Source organism: Drosophila kikkawai, chromosome 2R, assembly GCF_030179895.1.
Source record: "Drosophila kikkawai strain 14028-0561.14 chromosome 2R, DkikHiC1v2, whole genome shotgun sequence".
Lineage (NCBI taxonomy): Eukaryota > Metazoa > Arthropoda > Insecta > Diptera > Drosophilidae > Drosophila > Drosophila kikkawai.
This window is the reverse complement of record NC_091729.1, coordinates 14,905,316-14,930,759: the sequence shown is the minus strand read 5'-3', so window position 1 is coordinate 14,930,759 and position 25,444 is coordinate 14,905,316. Positions and strand designations below refer to the sequence as shown.

At 45.4% G+C, this 25,444-nt stretch overlaps 13 protein-coding genes and 1 long non-coding RNA gene across 18 annotated transcripts; 9 read left to right on the top strand and 5 right to left on the bottom strand.

The window, feature by feature from the left end:
* Positions 1-736: 736 nt before the first annotated feature.
* Positions 737-1,906, bottom strand: LOC108082298 (chymotrypsin-like protease CTRL-1). Its single transcript, XM_041776886.1, has 4 exons — positions 1,717-1,906; positions 1,510-1,555; positions 1,254-1,444; positions 737-1,191 (listed from the first exon to the last, which is right to left on the bottom strand). The coding sequence occupies exons 1-4, from the start codon at positions 1,904-1,906 to the stop codon at positions 737-739; spliced, it is 882 nt and encodes a 293-aa protein (XP_041632820.1).
* A 379-nt stretch (positions 1,907-2,285) lies between these two features.
* Positions 2,286-3,512, bottom strand: LOC108082296 (chymotrypsin-like protease CTRL-1). The gene is made up of 4 exons (XM_041776887.2): positions 3,181-3,512; positions 3,008-3,053; positions 2,764-2,942; positions 2,286-2,701 (listed from the first exon to the last, which is right to left on the bottom strand). Exons 1-4 carry the CDS (start codon positions 3,410-3,412, stop codon positions 2,286-2,288), a joined length of 873 nt encoding a protein of 290 aa, XP_041632821.2. The 5' UTR covers positions 3,413-3,512.
* A 570-nt stretch (positions 3,513-4,082) lies between these two features.
* On the bottom strand, positions 4,083-5,340 carry LOC138928096 (chymotrypsin-like protease CTRL-1). Its single transcript, XM_070284393.1, has 2 exons — positions 5,046-5,340; positions 4,083-4,857 (listed from the first exon to the last, which is right to left on the bottom strand). The coding sequence occupies exons 1-2, from the start codon at positions 5,291-5,293 to the stop codon at positions 4,083-4,085; spliced, it is 1,023 nt and encodes a 340-aa protein (XP_070140494.1). The 5' UTR covers positions 5,294-5,340.
* Positions 5,341-5,589: 249 nt separating this feature from the next.
* LOC108082294 (chymotrypsin-like protease CTRL-1) lies at positions 5,590-9,861 on the bottom strand. Of its 5 annotated transcripts, none has more exons than XM_070284783.1 (5): positions 7,793-7,810; positions 6,686-6,946; positions 6,513-6,558; positions 6,257-6,447; positions 5,590-6,194 (listed from the first exon to the last, which is right to left on the bottom strand). In XM_070284783.1, exons 2-5 carry the CDS (start codon positions 6,909-6,911, stop codon positions 5,677-5,679), a joined length of 981 nt encoding a protein of 326 aa, XP_070140884.1. In that variant the 5' UTR covers positions 6,912-6,946; positions 7,793-7,810; the 3' UTR covers positions 5,590-5,676. The 5 variants fall into 5 exon arrangements, with proteins under 5 accessions (XP_070140884.1, XP_017033114.2, XP_070140883.1 ...); XM_017177625.3 differs by lacking the exon at positions 7,793-7,810 and adding an exon at positions 7,410-7,546; XM_070284782.1 differs by lacking the exon at positions 7,793-7,810 and adding an exon at positions 7,410-7,536 and having other exon boundaries at positions 6,686-6,983.
* On the top strand, positions 7,423-9,209 carry LOC138928165 (spaetzle-processing enzyme-like). Its single transcript, XM_070284786.1, has 5 exons — positions 7,423-7,549; positions 8,163-8,409; positions 8,467-8,506; positions 8,577-8,734; positions 8,794-9,209. The coding sequence occupies exons 2-5, from the start codon at positions 8,190-8,192 to the stop codon at positions 9,207-9,209; spliced, it is 834 nt and encodes a 277-aa protein (XP_070140887.1). The 5' UTR covers positions 7,423-7,549; positions 8,163-8,189.
* Positions 9,862-9,907: 46 nt separating the features above from the next.
* On the top strand, positions 9,908-10,997 carry LOC138928095 (serine protease grass-like). The gene is made up of 3 exons (XM_070284392.1): positions 9,908-9,948; positions 10,268-10,458; positions 10,516-10,997. Exons 2-3 carry the CDS (start codon positions 10,326-10,328, stop codon positions 10,995-10,997), a joined length of 615 nt encoding a protein of 204 aa, XP_070140493.1. The 5' UTR covers positions 9,908-9,948; positions 10,268-10,325.
* A 67-nt stretch (positions 10,998-11,064) lies between these two features.
* LOC108082537 (chymotrypsin-like protease CTRL-1) lies at positions 11,065-12,511 on the top strand. Its single transcript, XM_017177973.3, has 4 exons — positions 11,065-11,477; positions 11,551-11,596; positions 11,660-11,847; positions 11,912-12,511. The coding sequence occupies exons 1-4, from the start codon at positions 11,240-11,242 to the stop codon at positions 12,472-12,474; spliced, it is 1,035 nt and encodes a 344-aa protein (XP_017033462.1). The 5' UTR covers positions 11,065-11,239; the 3' UTR covers positions 12,475-12,511.
* Positions 12,512-13,248: 737 nt separating this feature from the next.
* On the top strand, positions 13,249-14,525 carry LOC138928030 (melanization protease 1-like). The gene is made up of 4 exons (XM_070284091.1): positions 13,249-13,516; positions 13,576-13,615; positions 13,685-13,863; positions 13,988-14,525. Exons 1-4 carry the CDS (start codon positions 13,276-13,278, stop codon positions 14,380-14,382), a joined length of 855 nt encoding a protein of 284 aa, XP_070140192.1. The 5' UTR covers positions 13,249-13,275; the 3' UTR covers positions 14,383-14,525.
* Positions 14,526-14,706: 181 nt separating this feature from the next.
* Cep89 (Centrosomal protein 89kDa) lies at positions 14,707-16,378 on the top strand. Its single transcript, XM_017177971.3, has 3 exons — positions 14,707-14,988; positions 15,047-15,547; positions 15,610-16,378. Exons 1-3 carry the CDS (start codon positions 14,788-14,790, stop codon positions 16,333-16,335), a joined length of 1,428 nt encoding a protein of 475 aa, XP_017033460.1. The 5' UTR covers positions 14,707-14,787; the 3' UTR covers positions 16,336-16,378.
* Impbeta11 (importin beta11) lies at positions 16,356-21,135 on the bottom strand. Its single transcript, XM_017177970.3, has 2 exons — positions 18,906-21,135; positions 16,356-17,532 (listed from the first exon to the last, which is right to left on the bottom strand). The coding sequence occupies exons 1-2, from the start codon at positions 21,030-21,032 to the stop codon at positions 16,432-16,434; spliced, it is 3,228 nt and encodes a 1,075-aa protein (XP_017033459.1). The 5' UTR covers positions 21,033-21,135; the 3' UTR covers positions 16,356-16,431.
* On the top strand, positions 17,815-18,864 carry LOC121502861 (CLIP domain-containing serine protease B9). The gene is made up of 4 exons (XM_041776813.2): positions 17,815-18,037; positions 18,097-18,136; positions 18,197-18,378; positions 18,428-18,864. The coding sequence occupies exons 1-4, from the start codon at positions 17,815-17,817 to the stop codon at positions 18,823-18,825; spliced, it is 843 nt and encodes a 280-aa protein (XP_041632747.1). The 3' UTR covers positions 18,826-18,864.
* Positions 21,136-21,237: 102 nt separating the features above from the next.
* On the top strand, positions 21,238-22,295 carry LOC138927989 (uncharacterized). Its single transcript, XR_011444450.1, has 3 exons — positions 21,238-21,426; positions 21,491-21,628; positions 21,693-22,295. It is a non-coding gene; the product is annotated as an uncharacterized lncRNA (long non-coding RNA).
* Positions 22,296-22,588: 293 nt separating this feature from the next.
* Vha14-1 (V-type proton ATPase subunit Vha14-1) lies at positions 22,589-23,277 on the top strand. Its single transcript, XM_017177684.3, has one exon. The coding sequence runs from the start codon at positions 22,702-22,704 to the stop codon at positions 23,074-23,076; it is 375 nt and encodes a 124-aa protein (XP_017033173.1). The 5' UTR covers positions 22,589-22,701; the 3' UTR covers positions 23,077-23,277.
* A 110-nt stretch (positions 23,278-23,387) lies between these two features.
* Positions 23,388-25,137, top strand: Gmppa (GDP-mannose pyrophosphorylase A). The gene is made up of 4 exons (XM_017177657.2): positions 23,388-23,777; positions 23,834-24,542; positions 24,603-24,867; positions 24,922-25,137. Exons 1-4 carry the CDS (start codon positions 23,530-23,532, stop codon positions 25,020-25,022), a joined length of 1,323 nt encoding a protein of 440 aa, XP_017033146.1. The 5' UTR covers positions 23,388-23,529; the 3' UTR covers positions 25,023-25,137.
* The last annotated feature ends 307 nt before the right edge of the window (positions 25,138-25,444 follow it).

Below are 25,444 nucleotides of genomic sequence, written 5' to 3'. Positions count from 1 at the left end.
AAAAAATATTGCATTTTATTGAAATTTCTTATTTTTGAGATTCTGGGAAAGAATTATGAGAAAAAAGTATATATAAAATTGAATTATGGTGGATATTTTATTATATTCCTATGTCTATGATTTATCTGTATTTTTAAATAATATAATATTTATTTATTTATTTATTATTAGGGAGAAGCAAATAATAATAATAGAAATTTAGTAGTTAATTATAATAATAAAAACATAAATATATATGTATATGTATATATATATAAATATATTTTCTACTTAACGAATTCATTGTTATAGCTTTGATAATATTTCCCGTATATAAAAATATTTTAGATCTTATATCTTATACCCGATAATGTTGATATATGGAAACGGAGATGTCTCCTTAAGACAATTTCTTGTAATTTCAGTTAACACAACATTTTAATACCTTTTTCCCCTACGAGTATCGCGTACAAAAATCTGAAAAATCAGATTTTTTTTAATTCAAGAAATTTTATGTTATTATAAAGATAATAAAAAGCTTCAACTCAACCTAAATAAATTCCAAGAACTTTTACAGTTTGTTATCGAAGTCACCCTATTTACACAGAACGATTAAAATAATTTAAAATTAAATCATTTATGATTTTTATTTTGAAAACATATTACTATTTAAAAAATAGAAATTCTACTGTAGAATGACGTTGCCCTTGGTATACCCGGCATTCAAAGCCTTACTGATCCAGAATTTATTCCTTTTTCATTCAACATCATCATTGAAGTACAATGGTGGTGGGTGGGATGTACTCAGACCGTACATCGCATTCACACCTAGGATCCAGTCCACGTGGCTGAGCACATCGGTGTAGGTGGTGGCATATTTGCACTGGCTGTTCGTTAGGCTGGCAATGCCGATCTGGATGAATCGACGTTTTTTCCTGTATGAAATTAGTTTTCCCGCTGGACCGCCGGAATCTCCGTTGCAAGCGCCACTGTCCATGTTTCCCAGGCAGAACTCGTTGTCCGAAGGGGTCTTAGGAACCCATCGGGTACACTCTTCCGGATACAGTCGACTGATTTCCAGGGTCTGGAGGATCCTGCTTGTTCTTCCATGGGCCTCGGTAAGGCCCCACCCAGTGATGGTGAGAATTGGTATTTGGTCTATAGTGTTTCTCCATCTCTTATCCGTCACGATACAGATGGGCTTGATGTTGTCTGTGTGGAGTAAATATATGTTAGACGCAGTTATCCTGTTTCCAGATCGAAGTAAATCCCACCTGTGTACTCCACTCGCCTGTCCAGCAGAAGGATGGCTATGTCGTTGTCCATGGTTTTTGAATCAAAGCTGGGGTGCGCGATGCCCATGTCCACATCGAGCTCCACTCGCTTGGTGCAGTATAGGTCACCGTCAACGGTATTATGACACATATCCTCCAAGTCTCTATTATACTCCCCCATTCGAACCTTTCTACGGGAGGGAATCAAAAACACATTAATTAGAAGCGGGTGTTAAAAGTTGTTTCAGTCACTTACAGATGTTTGTGATCCTTCAAACAATGTGCTGCCGTTAGTACAAGTCCTGCAATGAGAATGAAAGAATTTAGCCATTGAATAACAAGCTAAGCTGCTTACGAATGAATGCTTCGATATATTCCACTTGAAATCTGTGTAAGCAGCTTTGATCTACAGATTTCTAGTACGAACGGTGAGTAATTAGAGTTCCGCCGCAGATGAAATAACCATCATTCGTGAGGATAAAGACCATCCAAGGACTCGAGGTCATCGTAGCGTTGTCCCCATTGATAATCCGTATCGAAGGAGATCGAACTCCGCAGTTCGGGTCAAGAAACTGGGCAGTTCCCGGCTGAAGAAAGGCTACCAGGAGTTGCAAGCTGGCGAAGATCTTGATTCCGACGGCTTTGGTGTTCATGGCGGACTGTTTAAAGATCGGTCGTGGATCAGCTTTATATACTTTGTTAAGGCGGAGCAGAGAGGCTCATTTATTATCTCTATATTCGAAGAAATAAAAAAAAAATATTCGCGGTAATAAAAATCACTACGCATGAACCGCCTCTTAAAACATGATACAATTTTAGTCAAGCATTTTGGATTAAATTAAATAGGAGAGGGGGAAATTGAACCCATATTAGAATTTTAAAAACCGCTTTTACTTGGGAAGATTGTGCGTTTCCCTTGTATGTGGCTCATAAATCATAATAAAATGTTATTTCATTTAAATGTTATCTTTATTCCATTTTCATAGAAATCCTACAATTTTTGAAGCAACATTTCAGAAAGGTCAGAAAAGTCTAGCCAATTTGGCCGATTTGCCTCTCCACACTGAGGATCCAGTCCACGTGGCTGAGCACATCGGTGTAGATGCTGGCATATTTGCACTGGCTGTTCGATAGGCTGGCAATGCCGATCTGGATGAATCGAAGTTTTCTCCTGTACGAAATTAGTTTTCCCGCGGGACCGCCGAAATCTCCGTTGCAAGCGCCACTGTCCACGTTTCCCAGGCAGAACTCGTTGTCCGAAGGGGTCTTAAGAACCCATCGGGTGCAAACTTCCGGAAGCTGTCGTCTGATTTCCAGGGTCTGAAGGATCCTGCTTGTTCTTCCATGGGCCTCGGTACGGCCCCACCCAGTAATGGTGAGAATTGGTATTTGGTCTATAGAGTTTCTCCAACTCTTATCCGTCACGATACAGATGGGCTTGATGTTGGCTGTGTGAAGTAAATATATGTTAGAGGCATTTATCCTGTTTCCAGATCGAAGCAAGTCCAACCTGAGTACTCCACTCGCCTGACCAGCCGAAGGATGGCTATGTCGTTGTCCAGGGTTTCTGAATCAAAACTGGGGTGCACGATTCCCATGTCCACATCAAGCTCCACTCGCATGGTGCAGTCAACGGTATTATGACAAGTATCATTCGAGACTCTATCGTACTCCCCCACTCGAGCCTTACTACGGGAGGGTATAAAAAACAGCTTAATTACAAGCGAGTGTTAAAAGTTGTTTCAGTCACTTACAGATGTTTGTGCTCCTGATAACAATGTGCTGCCGTTAGTACAAGTCCTGCAATGAGAATGAAAGAATTTAGCCAAAGCAATAACAAGCTATGCTGCTCACGAATGAATGCTTCGATATATTTCAATTGGAATCTGTGTAAGCAGATTTTACCTAAAGATCTACTAGTACGTACGGTGAGTAATTAGAGTTCCGCCACAGATGAAATAATTATTAATCGTGAGGATAAAGACCATCCAAGGACTCGAGGTGATCATAGCGTTGTCCCCATTGACAATCCGTGTCGTAACCAGAGGAGATCGAACTCCGCAGTCCGGGTCAAGGAATTGGGCATCTCCCGGCTGAAGAAAGGCTACCAGGAGTAGCAAGCTGGCGAAGATCTTAATTCCGATGGCACTGGTATTCATGGCGGACTGTTTAAAGATCGGTCGTGGGTCAGCTTTATATACTTTTCGGAGACGGAGGAGGGAGGAAGAAGCGCCTGAAGCTCATTTATTATCACTATATTCGAAGAAATCCAAAAAAATATTCACTGTAAGAGAGACCACTACGCATGAACCGCCTCTAAAAACATGAGCAAAATATAGTCCCGCATGCCGGTTCAAATTAAATATAAAAATAGAAAATTCAACCCATGCACAACGCTCATGAAGAATTTGAGAAAAGTAGTGTGGGTTTGTCAATAAATTTAACGGAACTCATTAAAAATATACTATCTACGCTGCGAACTTTTAATAGCTTTTCGCCACAATTGCATTTCAAAGTGATAAAACGTTCGTTAGGTATGTCCCATTTCGAATATTTAAACTTAATTTTAACGTTTCAGGTTTTTGCAATTAATTTGATAGATTTATTATTTTTTGTGTATTATAAATTGATGACTAACATTTTGTAACAATACAACAACTAGAAGCCTAACCACTGTGTCATTTTAGTATTTCACCAAACTGCTTTAGCTTTCCCTTGTACGTATATTTTATCAAGCTCTCAAGTTACAAAAACAATTTTACTAACTTATTCCCTTTTCCTAGGAATCCCGCAATATTTTAATCAAAATTTCAAAAGGGTCCGAGTAATCTAGCCATACACAGGCAAAGCAACACGCCGCCATTTGATGATATAACCAGAGACATGACGGTTTTTTTTACGAATAGTTGAAGACCACACTGATGTAGGCTGCCTGTACCCAAGGCCGATTTGCCTCTGTACACTGAGGATCCAGTCCACGTGGCTGAGCACATCGGTGGAAATGCTGGCCTTAGAACACTGTCTGTTCGTCAGGCTGGCAACGCCCACCTGGACAAAGCGCCGGAAGCCATTGTACCAAATCATTTTCCCCACGGGACCGCCGGAATCGCCGTTACAAACACTGCTCTGCTCGTTTCCCATGCAGAACTCATTGTGGAAAGGACTCCTACCAATGTACCAGGTGCAATCTTTCGAGGGTCGTCGCTTGATTTGTAGGGTTTGCAGTATGCGACTTGTTGATCCATTCTTAGAGGTGAGGCCCCAGCCAGTGACGGTGAGTGTGTTAATTTCGTCTATAAAATTTCTCCAGCTCTTATTCAGCACGATACAGATAGGCCTGATGTTTTCTGTGTGGAGTAAATACATGTTAGAGACACTACAACAGGATGTTAGAACAAAGCCACTCCCACCTGTGTACTCCACATACTCTGCAAGCCGGAGAATCGCTATGTCGTTGGCTAGGGATTCGGAATTAAAACGGGGATGCATGACGCCGTTGTCCACTCTGATCTCCTTTCGATTGTTGCAATATGTAGCGCCGTCGACGGAGTCAAGACACTTGCCATCATTCCAGTCTCTATTGAATTCTCCCATACGAGCCTTTCTACGGAGATGAAACACACTAATTATTTGCAAATCTTAGGGTTTTGTCAGTCACTTACAGATGTCTGTGTTTATGATAACAATGTGCTGCCGTTAATACAAGTCCTGTAATGACATTGAAAGTGTTAAGACAAAGAGACAACCAGCTAAGCTGCTCACAAACAGAGCAACTTTAATTTAGAGATCTACTGGTACGAACGGGGAGTAATCAGAGTTCCGCCGCAGATGAAGTAATCATCAGTCGTGAGGATAAAAACCATCCAAGGACTCGAGGTGACCCCAGCGTCGGTGCCATTTATGATCCTTGACTGAACATAGACCGGAGCAGATCGAAGTCCGCAGTTCGGGTCAAGGAACTGGCCAGTTCCCGGCTGAAGAAAGGCTACCAGGAGTAGCAAGCTGGCGAAGATCTTGATTCCGACGGCTTTGGTATTCATGGTGGACTGTTTAAAGATCGGTCGTGGATCAGCTTTATATACTTTGCTAAGGCGGAGCAGAGTGGAAGGTCATTTATTATCTCTATATTCGAAGAAGTCCAAATAAAATTTCGCGGTAATAAAAATGACTACGCATGAACCGCCTCTTAAAACATGATACAAATTTAGTCAAGCATTTTGGATCAAATTAAATTGGAGAAGGGGAAATTGAACCCATATTAGAATTTTAAAAACCGCTTTTACTTGGGAAGATTGTGCGTTTCCCTTTTATGTGGCTCATAAATCATAGTAAAATGTTATTCGATTCAAATGTTATCTTTATTCCATGTTCCTAGAAATCCTACAATTTTTGAAACAACATTTTAGAAATATTTCAGAATAGTCTAGCCAAGAAAAGGCCAAGTGAAATGCTGCCATTTGATGAAAAAAATAGGGACATATCGATTTGGTTCACGATTAGTCGGAGACCACACTTGTGTGGGCTCCGTGTAATCATGACCGATTTGCCTCTCCACACTGAGGATCCAGTCCACGTGGCTGAGCACATCAGTGTAGGTGGTGGCATATCTGCACTGTTTGTTCGTTAGGCTGGCAATGCCGACCTGGATGAATCGAGATTTATTTCCATATAGAATTAGTTTTCCCGCGGGACCGCCGGAATCTCCGTTGCAAGCGGAACTCCGCACGTTTCCCAGGCAGAACTCGTTGTCCGAAGGAGTTTTAGGAACCCATCGGGTGCAAACTTCCGGATACTGTCGTCTGATTTCCAGGGTCTGTAGGATCCTGCTCGTATTTCCATTGGCCTTGGTAAGGCCCCAGCCAGTGATGGTGAGAATTGGTATTTGGTCTATAGTGTTTCTCCAACTCTTATCCGTCACGATACAGATGGGTTTGATGTTGGCTGTGTGAAGTAAATATATGTTAGACGCAGTTATCCTGTTTCCAGATCGAAGCAAGTCCAACCTGTATACTCCACTCGCCTGCCCAGCCGAAGGATGGCTATGTCGTTGTCCATGGTTTTTGAATCAAAACTGGGGTGCACGATGCCCCTGTCCACATTGAGCTCCACTCGCTTGGTGCAGTATAGGTCACCGATAACTGTATAATGACAAGTATCATTCGAGTCTCTATCGTACTCCCCCATTCGAGCCTTTCTACGGGGAGGTATCAAAAACACATTAATTACGAGCGAGTGTTAAAAGTTGTTTCAGTCACTTACAAATGTTTGTGCTCCTGATAACAATGTGCTGCCGTTAGTACAAGTCCTGCAATGAGAATGAAAGAATTTAGCCATTGTAATAACAAGCTAAGCTGCTCACGAATGAATGCTTCGTTATATTCCACTTGGAATCTGTGTAATCAACTTTGATCTACAGATCTACTAGTACGAACGGTGAGTAATCAGAGTTCCGCAGCAGATGAAATAACCATCATTCGTGAGGATAAAGACCATCCAAGGACTCGAGGTCATCGTAGCGTTGTCCCCATTGATAATCCGTATCGAAGGAGATCGAACTCCGCAGTTCGGGTCAAGGAATTGGGCGTCTCCCGGCTGAAGAAAGGCCACCAGGAGCAAAAGGCTGGCCAAGACATCGACTCCTATTACACTGGCACTCATTTCGCGACTGCTTAACACACGGTCGTGGCCTTAAACTTTATTGATTGAAGACAAGAAAAATTCTTAGAAATGCTGGGCGATATAAGAGATCAATGGATCAAATACATAAACATAATAGATAATTTTCTTTTGGCTGTCAACGTTAAGTGTTGCAAAAAAAAAAATAAATAACGAAAACTGGCCAAGTTCTTATTGGGTCAATTTTTAATGATAATAAACCAGAAATCTGAGCAAACCTAAAACATATGAAAGATTGCTTGACAACATTGCATTTTCAATTATTTTAAACTATACTAAGAAATACCATTTTTTAAGTCAATGAATTCTGGTAAAATTTAATAATCAAATTGAATCATTTTAATAATATTAATAATATTAGGATTTATTGTGTCAAAGTTTTACATCGAATACAGCAAAACTACCGAAGTTATGCGTAGTTAAACGGAGGTCATTTGGTGTTCAATGTTTGAGTATATCACAAAGTTATATTTTTCTAACTTAATTTTGTAGTCCAAAATCGGCACTTTGACTTTAAATTTTTATAAAAAACGGTGAAAAAGTTGTACAAATAAGAATGTCACGAGAGTGTCCCACTATTATCCTATCAACTATTTTTTGTAGCATTTTGTGGACAGAAGGTAAGTAGCAAAGCTGCTGTTTTTGGAGGGCACTCGGGAGATTCCTTTTAACTTTTGGACCTCTACATATTTTTTAATACAAAATTTAAAAAAAAAATTGTATATGACGACGATCCAGCATCGGAGTCCTCAACTGGACTTTCGGCGAAACGTTTCCTGGCGCGTGGCATGATTCTTCAATTATTCAACCAATCTGCTTGCCACTCAAAAACGCTGTGTCATTCATTTTCAACTCCTCTTTACCTTGCAACACACACGCAGGTGTGGTGAGTTCTCAGAAAACAATATCCGTCTCTTTCATACCCACGCCCAGGCTACGTTGGCAAAACAGTGTATGCCTCGCACGAAAGAACAGAGAAGCAATAATAAATTAAACAAGTGTGTACCCACAAAAATCGTTATAATTTGAATTAACAAAATAATCTGCGACATATATATGTTGTTTTAATGTAAGGTATTTAATTCATTAAACTAATTTATAGAAAAGTGAAACCGTTTTCCAAAGAATTAACCCTAATGGCAGTCTTATCAGGGCCTACTCAGGGACAATCTATGTTTCGTTTCAAGAGCACCTACTGATAATAAGCTATTTAATCCAACGAATTGGCTTCAGTTACCTCACACAGCTGTCGGTGTGAAGATGGGCTTTGCCAGAGTAATTTGTCAAGGAGCTCTTGCCCTCGGAATTTTGGGCCTCTCGATCTCGGCCGAATATTTGGTGCCGAACTGCGGCCTTATCGATAATCCTTATGGACTGCGAATATTTAATGGCACAGACGCACAAATAAATTCTCATCCGTGGATGGCCTTTCTTCATACGTCCACCAAATTCATATGTGGCGGGAGTCTCATCCATCGACGTGAGTAAAAAAATAACATTTTCCGTCCAATTCTGATATTTCTATATTCCCCGACAGGCTTCATCCTTACTGCCGCGCACTGTGTGAAGCAAGGACTGTGAGTAAACAACTTTATTTGAACTATTTTATTTTTAAAGCACAAATAAATAAATATTTAATTTGAACAGGAAAGCCCGTCTTGGCGAATATGATTCTATGACCCGGATAGGCTGCACTGTGCACGGTTGCTCTCCAAAATCGGAAGAGTATGATATAGATATGGCTATAGAAAAGGGCGCCAATGACATCGCGCTGCTCCGCTTGTCGCGATTGGTGAATTTCAATGGTGGAGTAGTTGCCCTGGCATTGCAATCTGATCTAAATTAAGGGATTTCTCCTCCGCAGAGCACATAAAACCAATTTGCCTTATCACGGACCCCTGGAAGTGGACGGATCTTCCTTACCTCAAAGATTTCATCGCCACAGGCTGGGGTGATACCAAGACCAACCGGACCCGTGGATCACTTCAGGGGGTCACCCTAAATCGTTATAATTCCATACGATGTGAACAAAAGTTCTGGAGGTATGTCCAGGAGGATCAGTTTTGTGCTGGCAGCCCTTACGGCGACACATGCAATGGTGACTCCGGAGGACCGCTTGGCAAAAATTTGACCCACAACGGCCAGACGCGATATGTCCAGTTGGGAGTGGTTAGTTACGGCAGTGCGAATTGCGACGGCATTGGGGTGTACACCGACGTAATAGTCCATATGCCATGGATCGAACAAGTGATACAGAGGACCAAGGACATGGCCTTTTAACGCCTTTTATTTGTAATGGTTTTTGTATTTAATTGTAGATTTCATATGTTTACTCAATAATTTAAATACAACACATACATATGTATATAATTAAGTATGTTTTGTTTTCATACAGCGGACTTGGTTTCTTGGAACCACTAAAGCGATTTCTTTGAAATATAGTATTCATCAATTAAAAAGTTTATTTGAATAATTTCAAAGAAAACCAAACCATTAATGAGTTTATATAAAAATATAATAAAATATATTCCTCCTACTTAAGCTTCGACCCTAAGTTCATTTCCCAGAAATCCTATTTTTTGCTTTATTTATGATTTATAAAATTTATGATCGATAATAAAATAAAAATCTAGATTGGAAAGCCGTCTATTATTCGGTAAACTCTTATGAGCTTGGGCGTAGTCTTGCAATGAAGTCCATCGCAACCGGAATCGCGTTTTACGTCTGGCCGCTATTCTTGCTGCTTCGACTTCAGCCTGGATCTGCGCAATATCTAGACCCTGACTGCGGGATTCGAGCCCCTTCTATCAGGATCTTCAATGGCTCGGTGGCTGGAATTAATTCGAGTCCATGGATGGTTTTCGTTCACTCGGACACTCAACGATTTGTATGCGGCGGAACTCTGATCACTCACCGTTCGTAGTATATTAAAATGTTGGCAGACGGCTTCTGATATATATTTTTTTGTTTCAGGAATGGTACTAACGGCAGCACACTGTTTTATTGCCAATCTAACACTGTAAGTAATACCAAATAAAAACACTAGTTTAGATAATAATTAATATGCATTTTTAGAAAATAACGATATATTGACATTCTAAGTCGAAATACGATATTTTAATCATGTGATAAATCGATTTTCTTTTTAAAATATCGGAATAGTACAATCGGAAAAAAGTAAAAGTAAATCCGATATATTTCGATATTTGCAATTTTGATAAATCAAACTATATTTTCGATATAATATTGAGTGATATCTTTGCCGATCTATCATTCATTAAGTCTAACTTTTTCTAAGCTTCTGACCATGAAATTACTTTATAATTCTTCCATTGCAGCGTTGCACGCCTGGGGGAATACCAGAGAACAAAGTATTCACGATGCTACAACACAGCAATGAAGACGCACTACTGCACCGACCGAGACGAGGTACCCGTGGACTTGGGCATCAAGCACAGCCGCTACAATCCGATAACCCAGGACAACGACATTGCCATTCTCCGACTGGCCCGCTACATAGCCTACAAAGGTTAGAGCGTGCCTCTTATTAAAAAAGGGATAACACTTACCACATGCATATTTCTAGATAACATTCGACCCATTTGTATTGTGATGAGGAAAGACTGGAGGAATTTCATCGACAGTTTCCAAGTTCTAACCGCTACTGGCTGGGGCACGGACGAGAGCGGCAGTGACAGCGATTATCTGAGGACCTTGGAAATACATCGCCAGCCTCGGAATGTCTGCAACAAAGTGACCAACAGTGTCCTTGTGACCAATCAATTCTGTGCCGGAAATAATAACAGCAATCTATGCTTCGGCGACTCCGGTGGTCCAGTGGGAAAATTAGTTAATTCATGGGACAAAACGAAACGCTTCATGCAGGTCGGCATTGCCAGTTATACGAATACAAACTGTCTCAGAGCTAGTGTTTTTACGGATGTGTTGAGCCACGTGGATTGGATCAGGAAGGCGGTGGAGTTGTTCGGCAGTGGGTTCAGCAGGGCCACTGAAAATAATCGAAACCGTTATAAGACCATCTATCTCTCCGAGTCGTCAACGGATTAGATAGAGGATCATTTTATTTATTCCTCAGTACAAAAATAAAGTCATCTTGCAAACCCCAACAACTTGATATTTTCTTGTCTGAATCTACTTAATTACAAGCATAAAGATTTCCCAGAAAAGAGACTGCGACTGCTCTTCGTCCGAACACCAGAACAATGCAAATTAACATCTGACCCATCGAGAGGTACTGATAAGCCGGTTATTAATACCAGACCCTCGGCAGATTATCGGACATTTGCGTGATGAATACCACTGCCATTGGAAGCGCATTGTTGCTCGCTCGGCTGTGGCTCCTGTTTCTCCTCGTGCCTCAGCCAGGATCTGGCCAGCTGCTGGACGCAGCATGCGGGATTCGAGCTGGCTCGGTGGCCTCCAAGGTGATTCGAGGCAACATCGCTGGATTGACCTCTAGCCCCTGGATGGTGTTTCTTCACTCGACCGACGATCGTTTTGTTTGCGGCGGAACCTTAATCACTCCCCGTTCGTATTGATCCTTCTTATAGGTTTTTTATTAATATAATCTAATCTGACTTATTTTCTTTATCTTTTTCAGGACTGGTTCTGACGGCAGCTCATTGTTTTCTGCCAGGCACACACCTGTAAGTATCTTCCTTCCAGATATAAGTATATTCATTTCCTATATTTATTGTGACTCCTTAAAGGGTTGCCCGTCTGGGAGAGTATCAAAGGAGCCAGGACGACAAGTGCCACAATACCGCGGCAGGACCCTACTGCACAATGAGAGAGGAGCACTATGTGGATGCTGGCTTTAGGAATAGACTCTATGATAAGTCAACGCAGTCCAATGATATTGCCATTCTACGGATGATTACACCTGTGGTCTACAAAGGTAGGTGAACTTCAATTTTTAAAAGGTATCAAAAAATATACATATATATTTCTACCCTGCCCAGACAACATAAGGCCCATCTGCATCGTCCTGAACCCCAGGTGGAGGAACTTCATTGATAACCTTAATCCCCTAGTCGGAACTGGATGGGGCAGGACCCACAATGAGCCCGACAGCGATCACCTGATGACCCTGAATATCCAACGCCAGGATCCTGAGATCTGCTCCGAATATATCAACAGTCCTCCCCTTGCGAGCAATCAATTCTGTGCCGGCAACTTGGAAAGCAATCTGTGCAATGGCGATTCTGGTGGGCCAGTGGGTGCAATGGTTCGAATCGGAGACAAAATGCGTTTCGTTCAGATCGGCATTGCCAGCTACACGAACCGGCAGTGCGCCTATGCCAGCGTTTTCACTGACGTTTTGAGCCACGCGAACTGGATTCTCCAGGTGGTGCGAAACTACGGTGACGGTCAGCCCATAGCACGGCAAGCTCGGACACATAATAGACCGAATAGGGCACCGCATAGGCGAACTCAAGCACCGAAATGGAGTCCTCCGGCGGCCCAGAGTAGCCATCGTCGTCAAAGCTATACATTTTACACGTCATGGCCGGCAACCTGGTAGAAGCAGCACTACCTTGGGAACCTTTAAAAATGTTTATGTATATTATATCTGTATGAATATAAATATTAAAATTAATTAACAGTTGAATTTGTGGATTAACAGAAAGGTTCTTAGGATATTCAAAGATTTAATTATTGGGTTATATAAAAATATATAAAGAAAACTTCGAAAAGGCACCCCTTTTACGATCTCTGCTCTTTATTCCTAACTCCTTTTTATACCCTAAATAATAATCTTTTATAATAATTATAGTCAGTTAGCAAGATGGTGTCATTTCCGACAACAGGCGATTTAATCTAGCCATGTACGGCAGAAAAATGTTGCTTACTTAAGGGGTTACAACATTCAAATGATAAAATAGAATAAAAATACAAAATTATAAAATTACAAAAACTTAAAAAAATATATAAAGTTACCATAAACAATAAAACAAAGAAAGATATATCCAACTATTTAAGATGTGAAAATCATAAACTAAAGAAAGGCATTAAAATGTAGACCGTGGTATTGTACAGAATGTTATTGTTATATATTTAATATATTTAATTTGTTTTAATTTATAATTTGTTGATGTTGCTAAAAAAAACTTTTATTGTTAATTCTCAGAAAAATCAGGGGTTTGTTTACACTGATAACGTACAGGTTCGGGATCGCAGCTAATCGAGGTCAACAATCGCGCTCTTATTTCCAAAGAAATCAAATTAAAACAGTGCATTCCACGGATGATAAGAGAGCTCAGAGCGAATTATACTAAGCGAAAGTAGCTGCAATGGATTCAGTTGACAAGACGCCTCCGTCGGCATGAGGACCTTCACGAATTGGTTGTGGTTGGTTGTGGCAGCCTGTAGCCTAAACCTCCTCCAGCTACAGGAAGTGCGGGGGCAACAATACTTTTTGAACCCCATGTGCGGACTTTCCTATCCTGCCAAGGTAGGAGCCAGGATTATGCATGGAAGAGACGCAACAATTGGATCGGCACCATTCATGGCGTATTTAATGAAAAACGGAATGCTCCACTGTGGCGGGACAATCATCACTCAAAGTTCGTAGTTTGACTAGAATGTTTAGTTTGATTAATTTGCTAATTTTATAAACTTTTAGGATACATCTTGACTGCTGCCCATTGCGTTGAACCCGGCCTGTAAGTAACATGATGTTATTTATTTTAAAAAGAATATTTTTTTTCATTATTATAAATTCTGCTATTCAGCACTGTGCGCCTGGGCGAGTACAATACCAATACGAATCCCGACTGCGTGGGCAAACTTTGCATTCCCCCACATCAGGACATCCCTATCGCAGCGGTTTCTAGAAACAGACTCTACGTGGCCCGGGATTTTACCAACGACATTGCTTTGATTAGGCTGTCTAGCGATATTCAATTCAATTGTAAGTCAAGCCAATGAATTTGTTACGTTACTTATCTTCTATGCTTCATATTCCTTTTGTTCTTCCATTTGATCACAAATCTTCTATTTATACCTCTCTGAAATCCACTATTCCCTTACCTAAGCTCACATTATGCCCATCTGCCTGCTTCTAAATCCGGCACATGCGCCCAACAGGAACCAGTGGCAAGCCTTTGGCTGGGGACAGACCCATAGGGGGCCTTCGTCCAGTATCCTTCAAACCACGAAGCTGGATCTGTACCCAAACTCCCACTGCTCGCAGAAGCTGAACGTGCAGCTCACCAACAATCAGGTGTGTCTTGGGCTTCAGCAATCGGACACCTGCTCCGGTGACTCTGGCGGCCCGCTGGTTGTACAAGTCAATGTAGACGGAGTGAATCGGTACCTGCAGCTGGGCATAGTCAGCTTTGGTGATGACATGTGCCAAAGCCCCGGAGTGTACACCTATGTGCCTAACTATATCAGCTGGATTCAGAGAGTGATTCGAACGCTGGGATAAGGTGGTACTATCTCTCTCTCTTGATCGGCTTTTCTCTGGGAGAAGCTGGTACTAATCTTAGTTGATTGAGTATTTATACATAAACCACATGGTTATATATATAATGTGTGTCACAAAATAAATATTTAAACCACTTATTTTAAGCCTCTTGAGTGAGTAATGGTTAACCATAGTCAGTATCGATACTGGTTCCTCCAAAGGGGGAGGGTTTACCCACACCCCTACATTCACCCGGATGGGGGTGGCTGTCAGCCTGGTCGAAAACAGGGTCAAACACCCGCATGGTGGCCATGGTAACGTGGCCAGGACACGGTGGGACTCGGGCGGGTGTGGTTATTCGTTTTTGTTTACAAGCAGCAGTCCGGGCAGAAAGTGTCAGGATTGGAAGCGAGTTTATTAACCAAAATGAGCACGAGGAATGTGATGATCACGGACTTGGATCAGCCGGATCCTGAGCCACCCAAACGTAACCGGAAGGTGCTGCAGACGCTCTCCGGGAACTTTAATCGCCGTTCTCGCAGCGTGGAAGTGGAGGTGAAGCAGCGCCAGGAGACGCTGAGAAATGGCAACAAGGATCGTAGAAAGGACCGTTCTTTCAATACTTTAGTAAGTCCAAGGATTTAGCCCGCCTATTCCACAATATCTCCCAATTTCGAATTATCAGTTACAGGCCAAGGAGCAGCAGTTGGAGCAACTTGTTCAGCGGCTGTCCATGCTGCATCGCTACAACGATGAGTTTGCCAAGGAAAATGAGCAACTGCGGCTGGACAGCGGTCAGTTGGAGCGCCGTCTGGCAGAGGCAGAGCAGCAGGTGGCCAACTGCTCGCGTTGTCAGCAGCTAGGCCAGCGCCTCGACACAGTTCTTGGCCAGAATCGTTCCCTGGCCAGCGATGTGGACATGCTCAAGACGCTTGTCTTTCGACTGAATGTACAAATCGAAAACTATCAGGACCAGAGGCGCCACAATGATGAGGCTCCTGTTGCCGGAGGCTCAGCTGGAGCCACCACATCCTGCCCGCCACTGCCCACTCACACGCTGGGGCCTCTCCTGCAGGCCTACGATGAGTCTCTGAGGGACAAGGATGCACTGTTGACCCAATTTAGTACCGAATTCGAGCACTTTACTGGGGAGCTAAAGCGAGCTCTGGAGGACAACACCAAGCTGGTGAGTATAGGCCATATTATACTCTCTTTGAATCCCTCTTAATCGAACCTAATCCCCTCCAGCTTCAAACACAAGAGCAGCTGCGCCGTGATCTGGGCGGCTGGCGGGAGGAGCGTGTGTGTCTTCAGGCCCAGTTGGGCGTGTGTCGCTCCAAGGCAGAGGCTCAGACCCGCAAGACGGACTTGGCCAAGGAGAAGCTGGTGGAGGTCATGCACTGCTACGAGCAGCGCATGCAGACGCTGCTCCTGGACATGGATCACCTGCAGGCGGCCTATGCACGCACCAAATCGGAGCTGGCCGCCCTGAAGAGTACTCAAACGACTGCGGCAGCTCCTGCTCCGGTTGCTGCTCCCACTCCTGCTCCTCCACCCCCCGCTGAATCGGAGGCTGTTCACCAGTGCAAAGCTCTCTTAGAGCAGCTACGGCAGGAGCATGCCCGAGAGCGAACTGCCCTGCAGGAACAACTGCAAGCCACCACCGCAAGAGCGGCCTCTCTTGTCCGCAGCACGGAAAAGGCGAAACACGGAAGGGATCGCCTGAAGGCCCGCCTGAGGATGGCCCTGCAGTGGGCCCAGAAGCTAGAGGCCGGCCAGGCGGAGGTGAGAGACACCTACGAGGCGGTGCGCCGCTTGGAGGTGCTCGTCCAGCACAAGGAGTCGCAGCTGCGCGGCCTGCATTCCCGCAACGCCGAGGAGCTGGACAAGATGCGGCACAAGCTGCAGCAGAAGGAGGAAACCATACGAACGCTCCTCCGGGGGAAAATGGAACGGAGGCCGGCGGTCGACTAGCCGCCGAAACAAAAACCCCATTTAACAATTAAAAATATATAATTTCAATACAAAATAACTTAGCGTAGAAAGCTTTTGAAGCACAGCAGTTCGGGATCAGCCGGACTCGATCTGCTCGGTTAGCGTCTCGTCCGCAGTCGTCTCCGATCCTGAGCCGGGCCCAGAGCCCGGACACACCACGCACGCCTTTGGCACCGTCTGCTCTATGTACATGGTGATCCGTTCCAGAACCTCGGGGACCACCGAGCACAGGAGCTGCTCGTAGCGCTGGGCACCCAGCTGCGCCTGCAGCGACTGCAGCTGATACTTGAGGTACTCCGTTAGGGGGATCTTGTAGACGGGGTCCTTGAGCACCAACTGACGGTGCCGGTCATCGTGGTAGGTCTTTGCCGGATAGCCCTTGGCATGGAAGTCTTCGCTGCCCAGCTGCTGCTGAAGCTCGTCCAGCTCGTGCTCATCGTGGATGACCAGGGAGTCGTAGTACCGGGGCGTGGTCTTGGTGGCACCCTCTTCCACAGCGGCATACTGCTTGTCCATCACCTCGCCCAGAGTCTCGTCCACCAACTGAAGGATGTGGGGCAGGCGGGCGAGCAGTAGCTCGTTGCTACCAAAGATGGAGGCGAAGGCCAGACAGAAGAGCTTACGCTTCTCAGCGTGTGTGTCTGGAACCATGGGAAACATCTCGATCCACACGTCCAGGATGCGAGCCAGGGCATCCGCCTGCGGCAACTCCTGCACCACGGACATGAACACGGCCTGGTCGATGAGCAGGGTGCGCGCCACAATGGTCAGGTACCAGCCCATGGTCATGGGGTATTCCTGCTTGATGTACACCTGCTGGAAGACGAACGGCAAGGCCGGACGCACCAGCCGCAGGCCCATTGTGGCGTCCGTTTTCAGACAAGTCTCGAAGATTCTTAGCATGGCGATGATGCCCTCCACCCGGATATCCTCAAAGGAGCGCACGCAATAGGACACAAAGCCCTCGCCATAGCGACTCAAGTAGGCTTGGGCGTCCAGCAGGATGTAGGCGTGGATCAACTGAAGGACAGTGCGAAGATTCTCCGAGGACATCTCAATGATGGGCAGCAGGTGGTCGCACAGCTTAAGCAGCTCAGGGGTCAGAGCAGTCGAGTTTCCGATTACAGCCAGCCAGAGCATGATCCCGTCCTCGATGAGGTAGACGTGCGAGTGTTGCTGCAAAATGAGAGATCATTTAGCATTAAGGATACGACCTCTAAATATTTTTCAATACTAAATGTAACAAAATATTGTTTAATTTAATAAGCTAACTTTTACCACCACAATTTTTTTAAGTGACCCATTTTTGCACCCAATTAACCTTAAAGTAAGTGTATGGGTGGGTCATAAATTTTTCAATGCTCAAAACAGATAAGACCAGCTTCGCATATAGATTTTTATTTTTTTTAAATTAAAACCAACAACAGAGACAACGACCAGTATAAAAAGAGACTCGCAATGAAGATAATAGCAGGTTGTTTTGCCATTTATACATGTCTAACATGGCTATCCAAGTACTCCTTGGGCCAGTTCCTGGACAATAATTGCGGCTACACGGTTCCACTCCCGCCGCAGTCTAGAGTTTATGGAGGACGAAATGCTATCATTGGTTCTAGTCCCTGGATGGCATATTTGATTTATAACTCGGCTTTTCATTGCGGAGGCACACTCATCACCAGAAGTTTGTATTTTAGAGATAGAAGATTCTTAACTTCAGCTTATAAATGCTTTTTTTTTTAGAATATATCTTGACCGCGGCTCACTGCATTGCAAATAATCTGTGGGTATAAAGCAATTTCTTTGGAATTTCCCAATGAAACATTCTAAAAATCCCAAACAGAAAGGTTCGCCTGGGGGAATACGATACCAAAACTGAGATAGATTGCACGCGGGATGGTTGTATTCCAAAGTACAAGGAGTACGATGTATCCAGGGCCATTATACACGCCAACTACAGCTACCAACTGGGAAGCAGCCACGACATAGGATTGCTCAAGCTGGCCGGGACAGTTAGCTATGAAAGTATGATATAAACCCTCTTGAATAAACCCTCACTCCCTCTCTCTTCCAGTACACATTCGGCCAGTCTGCATCTTGCTGAATCCCGCCCGAGCTGCCTACAATCCCACCTTTGTGGCCACCGGTTGGGGCAAAACCGATATCAATACAATTGCCACAGTTCTGCAAGTGGCCACCCTAAGGAAGCTCAACTCAAGCGAGTGCAATAGCGTCCTGCGCACCTCCTTGACATGGGGACAGTTCTGTGCCGGTCACAACCATGCCGACACCTGCGAAGGTGACTCTGGGGGACCCCTAGTGCAAATGCTGTTCAATGGTTACATCAGGCGTACGGTTCAGTTTGGTATTGTGAGCTACGGCCACTACTTGTGCCGTGGCCCAGGTGTCTATACAGATGTCATGGCCTTTACGGAGTGGATACGTAAGGGTATACTTCTTAACGGGAATTGAAATGGGACACAAAAATCAAAGAAAATAACAAAATCTAGATACCCCTCTATCATTTGTTTAAACTTCTCAACAAAGCTCACCTGAAGGTCTGTGCTCAGCTCGATGACACTGTAGAGGAAGGGCTTCATGGGCTCTGGGACATCCCGGATCGTACGCACCAGCTGCTCCAGGGTGCCAATGATAGCGCAGCGTAGCAGGTCATACTCCTCGCTCTCGCGCCACAGCAAAGGCAGATAGGCAATGAACTGCAGGGCCTGAGGCTCGATATACTCGCTCATCTTCTCCACGAGCAGCGTCATGGTGCCCAGCACCACTATCTTGGTGTCGCACTCGCCGGCCTCGTGGAGCAGCAGGAATAGAGCCTCGAAGAGGGACGGGAAGTACGGGTGAAAGGCTTCCGGCATGAATTCAAAGTCGTCAATTAGCAGATTCAGTGTTCTGGCGGCGGCCAGTCTTGTGGGCATATCCTCCTGCGGCCTTAGGAGATGCAGACAGGCCTCGTAGGCCAGTGGACGCAGCTCTCGGGGCAGCTGAACGCCCACCCAGTGGCCCACCAACCAGATGATGCGACGCCGCAGGATACGGAAATTGGGCGCCTCCACCCGCAACTCCGCCAGCAGCTGCGAGGTGAGCCAGGCGCCAAAGTCCAACTTGTTGAAGAAGTGGAAGGCCGCCTGTCCCACGGCATTGTAGATGGCGTCCTTCAGCAGAATGGCCTTCAGATCAGATTCCGGGGTGAGTTGCAGCTGCTGGGCGCGTCTCACGAAGCGGAGGACCTCCTGGATCATCACAGCCGAGTGCTGGGTAAAGCAGGTGAAGTACAAGGTCTCCACGCTGGGCCTCAAAGCATACTTCCAGGCATCGCCACCGCCGTCATCCTGATCGTAGCCCTCCGGATCCTGCTGCCACTCCTCCAGCTCCTGCTGCGTGAGCAGGAAGTAATGCGTCACGATCTTTTCGCAGATGTACGTGATCCTCTCGACCGTAAAGAACTTGGCATGACTCTGAGCGGCGCCCGCCAGCAGCTCGTCCTCGATGGATGCACCCGCCGCTCCCTCGGGCGAGGCACTGATGGTGTCGTTGCCGCTCAGCATGATTCCCTTCAGCATGTTCAGCGCCTGGATGGCGAAGTTGCCAAAGTTGATGCGGTCGCCGGCATCGAATATGAGGGCTGTGCCCTCGTGGAACACATAGTGGAAACTAAACTCCAAGGCCACGGGTACAAATCTCGCAAAGGAGACCGAATGGCGGTCCATCAGTTCGTTGAGAGTCTTCATCATCTTGAGCACAAAGCGCTCCAGTTCAGTGAGTATCGCAGCGGTTCCGGGCGTGTTGGAGCCCATCCTCAGCTCGTACCGCAGCTCCAGGCACTGGCGTAGTCGCTGGAACAGCTGCTCCACAAAGTTCATGTGATCCGTGGACTTGTAGGGCTTGCTACAGCCGTAGACCACCAGCTTGCGCAGGGAACGCATCACCACATAGGCACGCTGCAGAGCACTCAAGGCCAAGGCCTCATCCTTGCGGACCAGTTCGAAAAAGCGGCCCGTAAGCGGGGCCCAGATTTCCCAGGCCAGGTAGCCGAAGATCTGCGAGCCCAGCTCCTCAAAGTAACGCTGCTCGGCCATCAGGCGGCGCGAGGCGAGTGCCTTGAGGACGTAGTGCAGCACCAGGAGTATGCGCTGCTGTAGGGCCGCCTCTCTGTCCGCGCTGCATGCCTGCAGCTGCTTCATTAGCGTGGGCAGCAGCTCCGGCCAGAAGCGTGGATAGTCCGTGCGTGCCAGCCGCCCCAGAAGCACGGCTATCTGGAGCGCCACCTGGGGCACTTCCTCGGCGTCGTAGTGCCGCAGCAACACCTCCCGGATCTGCTGCTTCTGCTCGGCGGGCAGCTCCTGACGCGAGTTGGGTCGCCAGTAGCGCTCCACGCCGTTCTTCAGATAGACCGCCGCCATCCAGCGCACCTTGACCTCGGAGTCCTGCGTGTTCTCAGCTCCGCCGGAGCAGCCGGTCCGTCGCATGCTCAGCCTGGCTATCGTGGGAAAGAAGCCCGGCTGCTGCTCCCACTCGCGCAGCTGCGCCTCCGCCTTCTGGACGATCTCGTGGCTCGGATTGGTGGCCGCCTGCAGGGTCTGGGCCACCAGCTGCTCCACCGACGCTCCTGCTCCTCCTGCAGCTGCTGCTGCCGCTCCCGTTGCCATTGCCGTTGCCATCACACGACGCCTTCTCTAGGCGAAAATTATTGGCAAATTTCTGCGGCTGATTCTTGTTAGGGATGTGAAAATGTGACTAATGGTCGGTATATCGATTAAGGCACTTTATATTTATGTTGAGATATTTTTGCCAAATAGTTGAATATGGATTTTATTTTATACTTTCTGATATATTTAAACTCTTTTGGTGCTTTTTATTGTAGTTTTGATTTTATAATTAGGCTTTTTTGGGGAAATTAATTTATTTTATAGACACGGGCTTATTCATCGGAAGAACTATCGATGTATCGATTCTTAGGGCAAGGCGGAAAAAGTGGCAACTCTGGATCATCAACTTAAAAGCCTTTTCAAAAGTATTCCGCCGAAATAATGGAAAATGAAAAATAAAAATTGTGTAATTATATTATAACATAATATTATATTATACTTGTATCATGTAGATGAATACCTTTTTTCAGTTTGATCCAAGCACTCCTTGACTTCATTCAAATCATATCAGATGTCAAAAAACCTGCATCTTATCTTGTCGGTGGAAAACTGAAAAAAATCAGCACTGGGACCTGTATTATCAAAAGCCGCCAAAGACTATACTTTAAGTAAGTCTAATATAATTGAATCTGGAAATCAAATGCCCATTATTATAATTATCCTTAATAATAGGGACATATTTTAAGCAAGTACTGCCCATTCACTACTATCAAGGATCTGCAGGCCAAGGAGTGATCTCGAAACAATGCCTTCTGACCAGTGGGATCGAGAGTCACATTCACGGTCACGCTCATCAGCCCGTAACAGGCGGCGGATGCTACGGATACCGGAAGAACAAGAGGATATGTTGCCAAGAGCTACTCGTCATTGGCCGCGACTCAATACACGACGTTGGGTCCCGGGCCGGTCAGATCATCTGAGGCGCAATCGCGGGGTTTCTCCACTAACGTTGTTTAATATCAATAACACTGATTTATTCAACAATCACAATAACACCAATAATGACTCTGGCGCCTTGAATAACCACCGTAATCGCAATTGTGAAAATGAATTCTCGGATTACGACTGCTGCTCGCAATGCTATTTCTCCGAATTGATGTTTCTGTGCAAATTTTGCAACTTCCCAACCCTGAAAATTGGGCTTTCGGTGCCTGAGGAGGAGGCTGTGCCACCCGAGGATAGAGTGAGGCCCCTCCAAGCGTACGTAGACTTAACGGATAAGGTGATTAAGGAACTATTGGCTGAGATTGCTGACTGCGATGGCCATGGAGTAACGCCATAATAAATGTTAAATTATTATATATTTATAAAATTAAAATACTTCATTGTAATATTTTATTTTTAGTGCGATTTATACATTCCGCAATGATAAGACGTTTTTAAATTGCGCGCTTACTATCAAACAGTCTGGCAACGCTAAGCTCAGAGGCATTTCTAATTGGAAAAGCACAGACGCAAACCAGTTTCATTACCTTTAACAACATTACATTACTATTTTAGTGTGAACAGCTGCAATGAATTCTAGAATCCCCCTTTTTTGTCACAATTTCTTGATTTCTTTTGGTAACACTACTCGCGGGGTCATGTGATAGACACCAGCTGACCGAACATTTTCCAAAGTTTGCAGAGTTTTTTATTCACATCGCTTCTCCGTAAAAAACCAAGAAAACCCCAGGAAAACATGGCTCTGCATTCGGCAATCAAGGGAAAACTGATCAGCGTGATCGGCGACGAGGACACCTGCGTGGGCTTCCTGCTGGGCGGCGTGGGCGAGATCAACAAGAACCGTCACCCCAACTTCATGGTGGTGGACAAGAACACCGCCGTCAGCGAGCTGGAGGACTGTTTCAAGCGCTTCCTCAAGCGGGACGACATCGACATCATCCTGATCAACCAGAACTGCGCGGAGCTCATCCGTCACGTGATCGACGCACACACGTCTCCGGTGCCCGCTGTGCTGGAGATTCCCTCCAAGGACCATCCGTATGACGCCAGCAAGGACTCGATTCTGCGTCGTGCCCGCGGCATGTTCAACCCAGAGGATATGGTGCGTTAATCGCCAGGAGAGGAGTTGTTTTTGGAGAAGAGGGTGCCCCCGTACTGGTTCATCGTATTGCTGCAACCGTCAGAGTATTGCTTTCCATCGTAATTCCCAGCTGTAAACCACTATATATATAGATTCAGTGCTTTGCGTTTGTTCTAATCGTGTATTTAAAGACATTTATTAAATGGTTTTTGTTGTATAAATAGATTAAAATCGAATTGTTCTAAATCTGGGGCTGGTTGTTCAGTGTTGGTAAAGCTAACGGCTCTTTTTTTCCAATTGGAGCAGGGGGTGCCTTCTAGCTGGCCAGTGCTGCCAACGTTCTTGAATTGCAATCAGCTGTTGGGAGATATTCTAGCTGGCAACGTAAACAGAAAATAGATAATACCAACGAACTCGCCGATTTTTCCACGAATTGATTGATCTGCCTTAGTCACCTGCCGCTGCACGCACACATCGCACACCATGCTGAAGGCCGTGATCCTGATCGGCGGTCCTCAGAAGGGCACTCGCTTCCGCCCGCTGTCCCTGGACACGCCCAAGCCGCTCTTCCCACTGGCCGGGCGCCCGCTTATTGCCCACCACATAGAGGCCTGCGCCCAGCTGCCGGATCTGCGCGAGATTCTCATCATCGGCTACTATCCGCAGACCCAGATGGAGGGCTTTGTGGGCGACATGCAGGCGCTGTATAGCAGCAGCAACATCAACATTAGGTGGGTTTATTTCCGCAGAAATCGGGCGTAGTTCTGACGTGTCCCCTTTGTTTTAGGTACCTGCAGGAGTTCACGGCCCTGGGAACGGCGGGTGGCATGTACCACTTCCGTGATCAAATCAGAGCTGGCAATCCTAGGGCCTTCTTTGTCCTCAATGGAGATGTCTGTGCAGATTTTCCGCTGCAGGAGCTTCGTGACTTCCACGAGAATCGTCCGTCGACTGCTCTGGTGACCATCATGTCCACGGAGGCGACACGCCAACAGTCGCTGCATTACGGATGCCTGGTTTTCGATAAGAACAAAGGAGCAGTGTCCCACTACGTGGAGAAGCCCAGCTCCTACGTGTCCACATTTATCAACTGCGGCGTGTATGTCTGCTCCATGGACATATTCACGGTGCTGGCACAGATTTTCCACTCCAGAGGCCAGGAGTACGGCTGTCAGGGCTTTTCCAATGGCAATGGTAACGGAAATGGCAATGGTCGGGAGCAGGGACACATCAAGTGGGAGCAGGAGGTACTCACCCCGCTGGCTGGCACGGATAAGCTGTTCGCCATGCCGGTGCCCAATTGGTGGTCGCAGCTAAAGACCGCCGGATCGGCCATCTATGCCAATCGGCATTACTTGGGACTTTACAAGAAGACCCACCCGGAGCGGCTGGCCAATGTGGGAACCAAGCGAGGAGAGGGCGATGGTAGCTTGATATGCACCGTGCTTCCGGATGTCTATGTGCATCCCAGTGCCACTGTTCATCACAGCGCAGTGGTGGGTATATACTACCTTATCGTTTTTTAGTTTTTATAATCCCTCTTCATTGTCTTCCAGTTGGGTCCCAATGTGGCCATTGGTCCGGGCGTCACTATTGGACCTGGCGTGCGCATTCGAGAATCGATTGTCTTGGAGCAGGCTCAAATCCAGGATCATACACTCGTCCTGCACTCGATTGTTGGCCGGGGCTCGACCATAGGTGCTTGGGCTCGCGTTGAAGGCACACCCAGTGATCCGGATCCCAACAAGCCCTTTGCCAAGATGGAGAACCCGCCGCTCTTCAACAACGAGGGCAAGCTAAATCCCTCGATAACCATATTGGGTAAGTATTTCAAAATCATTGAAGGATGTCCCTTAAAATGTATATATTTTTCAGGCTGCTTTGTGCAGGTGCCCGCCGAGAAGATCCTGCTGAACAGCATTGTACTGCCGCACAAGGAGCTTAGTCGCAGCTTCAAGAACGAGATTATATTGTGAGGATACTGTGTACTTATTTCGGTCCTTGCCTTTATCAGTATGCCATTTTATATGTTTCTATTGTGCAATATTCCAAAAATCTATCTATTAAATGTTTCCCAGCTCTTGAAAAAAACTGTTAAAGGAGTTTTATTGAATTGTCGGATATTTTAAGGTCTCAAAAAGCTTTCATTAGTTAACGGTATATTATTACAGCGATTATTTTTAGTTGCTCTTTAATTCTTAAAATATAACTATTTTTCAAAGCATAGTTTAAGGGTGATTATTTAAAATCCCTGTGCGAAAGATTAAATATATTTCTGTGACAAATTTCTCAATTATAAAGGTTTTTGTAAAATAAATTTATTTTTAAGATATATTAAATTAAAGTTACACCATTCTGAGATATCGATATATTTTTGGGTTCGTGACACGCGTGTAAC